Here is an 8,821-nt window from a genome sequence, read left to right as displayed (position 1 = left end):
TGTTTAGTTAGTTTTCTACAATTTTTAAACACTTATTGTCACCCTGAAAAGAAGCACTAGCTGGAAACCTAAAATGTATAATTGATACATCGCTTGGTTCTGTTTTAGCATCTGTTACTTGATTGTTCTGCTTACACTAAACTGTCAGTTTATTAGGCATAATAGGTGTACTTTGTAGGTTTATGTTCATTGAACTGAGCTCATTTGTTACTGCACAATTTAGTAGCGGTCTTCAATTGAACGAGACCACCATAGGACCCATGCTGACCAGATATTGTCCGGATGACAGACAGTGCAGAAACATTGTTGGGATTTTCAGTGTCATCGCTATATTGACAATTGTCAACCAAAAATATCCTGTCAACAGCAGGGGTGTCAAATTCCAGTCCTAGAGGGCCAGTGTCTAGAACAGGTATGCATTCAATTCAACTCAAGTAATCACCAGTCTAAAGTGGCACTTTGGCCAAATTACTTCATGTGTTCTAAATATGCCTTCTCACTTGCTACAGCAGTGTCAACTGTCCTGAAAGTGAGAATTTCTGGTTTAAGACTAGAAAAAAAACCTTTAAATGATGCATATTAGAGGTTACACATTTTTATATGCTACACTTGTTTTTTTCCTGCCAACTGATGCTGAAGGAACCCAAATAGCTGACATTAAGCCTGTATTTATTAGCCCCTACCTCAGCGCTTTTCATCATTGTGTGATGGAAATTCCCAGTAGTTGTGTATTTGTGTAGTGCACTCTGGATATTGCAGTGGAAAAACTGATTGGTGAAAAATTGTACATTCTGTGAAAGTGATGAGGCTTGTGCTTAAGGCTGTCAGAAATAATTGATTTACAATTTAATTCTTGTCTGTTTCATTATTTGTAACTCTAAAAATATAATCTAAAAATATAAAAAATGTACAAGTGGCCACATGATGACGTTACTTGCTAACTGTTTTCTTATTAGCTAACACTGGTTGTAACGCATCAATACTGCACAAACACATTGATATGTAGTGACAGAATTACATGTAGAATTTTGCAAAGCTACACTGATCAGACATGATCACCTCCACTTACTATGTAGGTGCACTTTGTAGTTCTACAACTACAGACTAGTCCATCTGTTTCTCTACATACTTTATCCCCTTTTACCCTGTTCTTCAGTGGTCAGGACCCTCACAGAGCTATTTGGGTGGTGGATCATTCTCAGCACTGCAGTAACACTGATGTGGTGGTGTGTTGGAGTGTGTTGCGCTGGTCTGAGTGGATCAGACACAGCAGTGCTGCTGGAGTTTTTAAACACCTGTGTCACTGCTAGACTGAAAATAACCAGCCAAAAATATCCAGCATCCTGTGACTACTGATGAAGGACCAGAGGATGACCAACTTAACACAAATGAACTATTATCTGACTTTACATCTACAAGGTGGACTGATAAGGAAGGAGTGTCTAATAGAGTGGACAGTGTTTAAAAACTCCAGCAGCACTGCTGTGTCTGTTCCACTCGTACCAGCACAACAGGGTTAGGGTTAGGTGGTGCTCATAATGCTATGCGTGATTGGTGTAAATGTTCTTTTCGAGAGTGCCTATATGAGTAAAAAAAACTTGCTCTGTCAGCATACTTACTTAAAACTTCAGATTTACCTTCATTGCTAATAACTATTACTCTGCTCTGCCCTCTCAAATGTACTAAAGCAGTTAGAACTTTTGTTTTTAGAAGTCCTGTTGTCAATGAATGCATTTACTGCTATCGTTGACATTTGTCTCAAACTTTCACGCAGTTCTTGTTTTGACGCAACATAACAGGATTGTGAAATCTAACGACTAGGAAGTGACAGCAGGCAGCTTAGTAAACGGCTGTCAACTAAAATATCTGAAGTGGTTCTGCAGTAATTGTGACACATCTAGCTGCCCTACAGAATACAATAGAATAGACTAACAAACGACAATAGGAAAGTCAACAGAATGTGCCTTTAAAGTGTCTCCAAAAGTGGAATTTTTAAACCCCAATGGTCAAAAAAAAAAAATGAATAGCATACAACATACAAAGATGAGTGATATACTTTAACTGATCTGTGAGGTGTAACATGGTCTGATAGCATAGCCAATTAGTTTATAATGTAGCATGTTCTAACATGCAAGCAATTCCAACAGGATGGTGAGTAGGTCCCCAGTCCCCAGACACTGCAAGTTACTATTTACACACAGGCCAGACACCATTTTAGCCAAAATTCTCTTTATTCACAAAAAAACTCCTATAACTCATCGCTATGACAATAGGAATGTATCAGAGAGGTGGTCAGACCACATTTTTAGGCCTGTTCTATGTTGCATTGTTCCCTCATTTATAAGCATGGGTGCATGAATGCAATACAAAATGATCTCTCTGGGGCTGTCAAAGCTTCCACTTTGACAGATATCACTACTGGAAAAAGTGGGATTAAGCCAAGGATACACAGTGGCGTATAGACACAGCAGCGGGAAGGTTTTGAATGTACCTTTCCCAGGGGTCTATTGAAGGGCATAATAGAGCAGGAGTTCAGAAACCTTTAACCACCAACATTCACTACTGAGAGGAGCAGCTGGGTTGGCTGGCTTCTATATCTGAACTGATAAATTCTAAATCCACAGGATAAAATACAAGACAACCTCTGAAGCACAGTCCATGCTGGTTACAGGTAGATAGCTCGTTTGAGGTCCAGAGCTCAGTGAACAGTAATGCTTTAAACGGATGTACATATGAGATGTTAAAATGAAAAGGAGCAGGACAATCCAGCAATGACCTGCTTTTCGCATAGGTGACTTTCATACATGTTTGAGGCTCTTAAGAGTAAAGGGAGAATAAGTTGGTGAGACATGATCCAAACATTCCAAGTGAGGTTCAAAGTTTAAGCCCCAATCAGGAACCTCTGCAGTTGGCAAGCAATGTGTTCCCTTATAGCAAAACAGCACCAAAAAAAGGTAGCAGTACATTCACTGTAATTACTTTGCTAGTAAAGCTAGACCTGTGAAAGTCATGGCACTGTTGCTGAAGTTCCTGACTTGGGACTCTCAACAGATCACTTCCTCTATGATCTCATCGTCTTGCACTAACAAGTGAGCTTTTTTCCTTTACAGAGAAAGTGGAGGGGGAAGGGTTGAGATGCTACAGCAGAATGTGTGTGTGAGAGTGCGCACAGTGCTATTCCAGGAATGTAGTGCAAGAGTGGTTGTAAGTATTGCTATAAAAGAATGCAACGTCTCTGTGTGTGTTTCTTGCTCTTCTTGTTGCTGCGGTTTGTCTCCTTATACCTCCTGATCTCTCGGACCAGAGAGTAAAAGGCCTCTTCTACCCCCTGTAAAGACATTTACCTTTATTAATTACATTCATCTGATAATCTCGTACTCACACTTAAGAGTTATAAGTATCTCGAGTCAAACTGATTGTATCTGAACAGCTAGAAGTGATGCAATTTCACAGTGATACAATTTAGTGAAATCATCTTACTATGTCTACCTTATGCTCAATACAACACCATTAGGTTAGTCCGTTGGATACTGAACTTCACCTTCAAAGTTATTATATATTTCACTCTTCTTTCACAAGCAATGTTGGCTAAATACTGAACATAACTAATTTATGATCCACAACTCCTATATGGATTCTTCAATATGCATTTATTAATTTGAAACACTTGCCTCTATATGTTTATGATTGACAGCTGATTTGCCTTAGAACACTTCTAATAAAAAGGAGCGTTTCTTCTAATTCAGTGCAAATCAAAGCTAATTTTAAATGTTTAGACACTACATCCTGTCTTGAATTGATTGTTTCTGTGAAGTCACATTTCCATGTCTCCACCTATGCAACCTACTGCGGTTTAGTCCTGTCTATTCATATTTAAGTTCTAAGAACTGCTTTTTGTATGAAGCAACAGAGCAGCATATTAGAACAGAGCGCATTTACAGAGGGCCATTTTAACTGGAAGGGATAAAAAGGTTTTGGAAAATCATCAAATAAAAACAAATTATGATCATTTTCGATACATAAAACCACACAAATGTTATAAGTGGACCTCAGGGGAAAAAAACTAGCATATGGATCCTTTAAAAATCACTGAACGAGGTATGCTTTCACGTAGTATCCACTTACCTGTCGTGTTTTGGCAGATGTCTCAACAAATGGGATGCCATATCCACGAGCAAGCTCTTGTGCTTGACGTGTCTCCACTGTGCGAGAGCTCAAATCACTCTTATTCCCCACCAATACCATCGGGACGCTGTCGCTGTCCTTCACCCGGTTTATCTGCTCCCTACGCCACAACAGACAGGGTGGTTATTTTGTAAATGGGTAAACAGAGTCTGCAAAGTGAAACGTCTATAAAGTGAACACAATTCTTGAATGCAGAATTAAATCCCTTACTCATCAACTTTTCTTTTTACGCTTCTCTGGAGAAAAGGAAGTTGCTACACTGTGTAAATTTCATTATATTACCAAGTTAATGGTCTTACAAGAAATGTCTAAAGACTGTTCCAGTAATGTATGTAATGTAATGCTTAAGAACTTGGTTCAAGAATTTAGAGATGCAGCCTTTGCATTATTACTCATCAAATGACTTCTCCATTCAAAATTCTCCATAATTACTGATTTGGCTTAATCTTTGTCCAAAGTCAGCTACATTCAAATCTGGACCCTGAAACTGGTTTCCTAACCTGGAGCTTGTTTGATGATGTAACTGATTGGCCACCTAGTATCATACCTACCAGAGACTGCAAAGTCTAAGACTGGAAACTGGATTCAAGGTCAGGATTAAAAAAAAACTCTGGTCTAAAGTTTAAATCAGCACCAAAGCTTTCCTTAGATGTAAAGTCTAAAGAGCGTATGAATCCTGTAAGATCCAACAGCAAGTTCTCTCTCTTTCTTCAGATGGGAAAAAACAATAAAGTACCTGTAGAGATGCACGTCTTCGAAAGATTTCACGTTATTGATGGCAAACACACAGAGGAAGCCCTCGCCAGTCCTCATATACTGGTCCCTCATGGCACTGTACTCCTCCTGACCTGCAGTGTCCAGGATGTCCAGTAGACATGTCTCCCCATCGATCACCACCTGCTTCCTGTAAGAGTCCTAAATTGAACAGAGGGTAAATGGTCAATGACTAATGGTCAATGTTGTTTTGGATTACCTTGAGCAGTGTAGGTAGATAACGCTTTTTAATGTTGGTCATAAACAGGTTTTGTCGATCCTGTTGTAAAGGTGGGCAAAATGGCTTCACAATTCAAGATATCATGGTATGTAGTTTGCACCAAACTTAAATAAAAATACGTATGATTTTTTTACAATTGTCTACAAAAATTGTCTACAAAAATAAACAATTTAAGAAAGAACAGCACAGATTAAATATTTAAGATACAACATAATACATCTAATCAGCTACTTTGTATTTTATGCCATTATTATACACTGATTGCTGTTCGTAAGCTCTCTACAGTTGGTCTTAATTCACTTTATGATGCATGCAGTTGTTTGGTCTTCTAGAAGTACTGATGACAGTCATGAGACCAGAAGGAGTAGACAATATGTTTGTCATCATGAAAAATTTTACTACATTAAGTCATGAGTGCTTTTCTAAGTGTATTGTGGATTGTCAGTACTTAACCACCCGCCTGTTTCTTTTATCATAGAACATAATTAGGCCGGTTTAATTGGATTTAGTGCAGTGCAGTATGCGAACCATTGAATAAAAACAACTATATTCATATTTAATGGTACTTTTACTGGGTCTTTGTTGTCTGTTCCAGTTTATCATGTTTCAGAGTAGCAGCAATGCACAATGCATACCATAAAAAAGATCCTGGAGCATCAAGTTGCTGTATTTGCCATATCGCCCACCTCAATGCACTGTGACATACTTTTTCACAATAACAGTCTTATTGCGTACACCTATCTTCTTGCAGCACCCATGGCAGCTACTGACACACCCAAATGCTGGAGTCGGGTGTGTTAAGATTAGGGATGGGACTAAACTCCACAGGCTGGTGGAACTCCAGCAGCAGGGTTGGGCACCTTTGGATTAAGGTATGGATTTACACACAAACTAATGTAGGTCTATTAGTTTAAGATTGCTGACTATATTCCAAATAGCACCCCAGTGACAAAAATTGAACATTAAAACAAGCACAGACAAAACCATAAATAAATTAAACCTTTATTAACCAAACTGTGATTTTATGAATCCAACCCTGGATGCAGGTCAGTGGGCATGTAACGTTCTCCATTACTGAATACAAACCACTGCCAGTCACTTCTAAATGTTGCTGTGCCCCACCTCCATAAAAGGGATGTTTTGTTGCTGTTGTTGTGTTTATGTATTGACTGTGTTTTATTGTGCTGGGCTGTGGTTTAGTTAGTGTAGGTTTGTGTGTCTATCATAGAGGGAAGTTATATGGCTAGAAGCGACCCTCCCTGCTATTCCAGCTGTTTTTCAGTGGTCTTTTCTGCTTTGTTCAAGACAAATTACATTTGTAACATTTCATTACAATTATTACATCATTTGTTTATTTTTCACCCCACATACAACACGCGCTCTTCATGTTAGTTTCTCACAGGTAGTCAACGTGAAATATAACGTACCTCAATAGTGGGGTCATACTCGTCTACAAAGTGGTTCTGGATGAGCTGGATGGTCAGTGCACTCTTCCCCACGCCTCCTGCCCCTACTACCACCAACTTGTATTCTGTCATCCTGGGGAAAATAAAAGACAACATTACTTTCATTATCACAAAATAAAGCAGCAAGACACTACAAATCAAGGTGATGTCTGAAAACCACAGCAAGTTACAGCGATTTGTTTATGCACAATCACAGTTAGTCGTGAACAGCTACTCTTAGATAATGTTAGCTGTGATGCAGTTAGCTATGTTAGTTTAGTAATTTTGCTCAAACTGTGGACGGTCAAGGTGACAGACAGTGGACTCAAATGTAAGACTAAATAAGCAATTAACTGTGTAAAACCATGACTGTACTGACCTATTCGTGGCCGTCACTCAACGGCAAGCCTGCGTCTCCTCCGAAGAACATTTATCTAACGTTAGCTAATCGGGCTAAGTGGCTAGCTAGCTAACCTAGCTAGCTAACGTAAAATGTATTCCAGCACTTTTTTTACCGATTATATGTAAACAGTCACCAAACAGCAAGAAGGCAATGCGGATTACAATAATACCAATTATGTTTTTTTACCTTGAAAAGAATCGTCAAATCAATCTCGTATTCCCAAAAGTAAGGCGGAGAAATCCAATTTAGTTTGAATGAAGAGGAAGGATTAGCCCCTGAGCCTCATTACGTTCGCTCTAAACTACTTATATGCACTCGTACGGGGTGTATTTGGTGTGTAGCGAATTCAACACTATTCGTATTTCATTACAACAATCATTTATATGAGTCTCGTCCTCAGGTTCGGCAGCGAAATCTAAATAAATCTGGTCAAAGCGGCGCACATTAGCTCTTCTCGGCTAGGACTCTCCGTTTCATTGTGGGCGAGGAGGGGCGGGATCATAGAAATAACCGACCAATTGTGACACGCTGATTGTTCTAAAGTCATATTCTATTGGTCGGCGAGTAAACAGAAAGAAAATCGGGCCAATCAGAGTGGAAGATCGCTTCTGGCGTTCTCCCATCCATTTCCTGACCAATCAGCCGTTGTGTGCCACATTAAAAGGACAGAAGAGGTCAGCGTAGAGCGGTTCTGGAAAAAGACGTAGTCGAAGAGTGTGCACTTGCTTTATTAGTATTTTTTTTATCTTCCACTTCTTCATCTGATTTAGCTACTTTATGGACTACTTTATAGACAAAACCTCAAGGAAAGGTACAATATGAATTAAGTTTTATTAATAAATTTTATCTCATGTTATATGACTTCGATGTTTCTTGAAGTTATGTGCGAGAGAAAGGGCGAATCCAGTCCTGGAGGACCGAAGACCAGCACAGTTTGGTTATTTTCCCACAAAGCTTGATGAGTTAAGTCAGGTGTGATAGAGCAGGTATATCACCAAACTGTGCAGGACCCTGGCCAAGTGAACCCAGGACCCAAGTGAAAAAAAAGATCCTTTATCTGGGTCACTTTATTCAACTAACATAAATATAAATATAGGAAAATAGTATTTGTTTATATAATACACAAAATAGCTATTTACCCACCAGGTACAGTAAACAAAAATGCATTAAATGGAAATAAAGCATCGTTTAAATGAAAACAAGGCACTCCACAACAAGAGTTATTATTAAGTGGAAATGGCTACAGTGACAACAGGCTCCACTAATGAGTCACCAACGTGTTCTAAAAACGTTTCAACTCCTACGAGGCAAAACAAGGTCGTTTAGGTGTTTAGGTAAATAGAAAAAACACGGATAGTCCTGATTGGACGACTTGGCTTGTGCCTGCATTTGCTCTTCTCTACCGCTAGATGTCATCAGCGGTGCAGGACAAAAGGGCTTACTGTACGGCTCTCCCCCTAATGACAGATGGATGGAGGGATTATCTTGATTTTAGGCAAAGATTAGAGGAGAGCAGATGCCCTCAGTGGGTGGAGAGAGAGAGAGAGAGAGAGAGAGAGAGAGAGAGAGGATGGGTGTCACGAGAATGAGAGAGATGGAAAAAGAGGGATAAGAAATGAAAGGGGGCGTGTTGGGAAAAAAGGCAGTGAAGTATAAATGTCATCAGATGGAAAGTGCAGTACTGTTGCACCTGCCAGCACCTTCATTAGGATTAGTCCTTAGAACAATTACACCACAATTACTGTCAAAACTGACAACAGTAAATAAAAAACAACAAAAACGCTAATCACAGGA

General features: G+C 39.3%; 1 protein-coding gene across 2 annotated transcripts; it reads right to left on the bottom strand.

The window, feature by feature from the left end:
* Positions 1-2,212: 2,212 nt before the first annotated feature.
* On the bottom strand, positions 2,213-7,526 carry zgc:55558. 2 transcript variants are annotated; one of them, XM_017686735.2, is made up of 5 exons: positions 7,214-7,526; positions 6,607-6,718; positions 4,922-5,100; positions 4,126-4,285; positions 2,213-3,328 (listed from the first exon to the last, which is right to left on the bottom strand). In XM_017686735.2, the coding sequence occupies exons 2-5, from the start codon at positions 6,715-6,717 to the stop codon at positions 3,215-3,217; spliced, it is 564 nt and encodes a 187-aa protein (XP_017542224.1). In that variant the 5' UTR covers position 6,718; positions 7,214-7,526; the 3' UTR covers positions 2,213-3,214. The 2 variants fall into 2 exon arrangements, with proteins under 2 accessions (XP_017542224.1, XP_017542233.1); XM_017686744.2 differs by lacking the exon at positions 7,214-7,526 and adding an exon at positions 7,004-7,196.
* Positions 7,527-8,821: the final 1,295 nt, after the last annotated feature.

The sequence above is a fragment of the Pygocentrus nattereri genome, chromosome 14 (assembly GCF_015220715.1).
Source record: "Pygocentrus nattereri isolate fPygNat1 chromosome 14, fPygNat1.pri, whole genome shotgun sequence".
Classification (NCBI taxonomy): Eukaryota; Metazoa; Chordata; class Actinopteri; order Characiformes; family Serrasalmidae; genus Pygocentrus; species Pygocentrus nattereri.
Note: the sequence above shows the minus strand (reverse complement) of the source record. Positions and strands in the feature narration are given on the sequence as shown.

Excerpts from the sequence above, each read along its gene's own strand:
- zgc:55558 (XM_017686735.2), bottom strand. The coding sequence starts at position 6,717 with ATGACAGAATACAAGTTGGTGGTAGTAGGGGCAGGAGGCGTGGGGAAG. Across the intron at positions 4,286-4,921 it reads GAAGACGTGCATCTCTACAG|GGAGCAGATAAACCGGGTGA; the intron begins GTACTTTATTGT and ends GTTGTGGCGTAG. Across the intron at positions 3,329-4,125 it reads CATCTGCCAAAACACGACAG|GGGGTAGAAGAGGCCTTTTA; the intron begins GTAAGTGGATAC and ends ATGTCTTTACAG.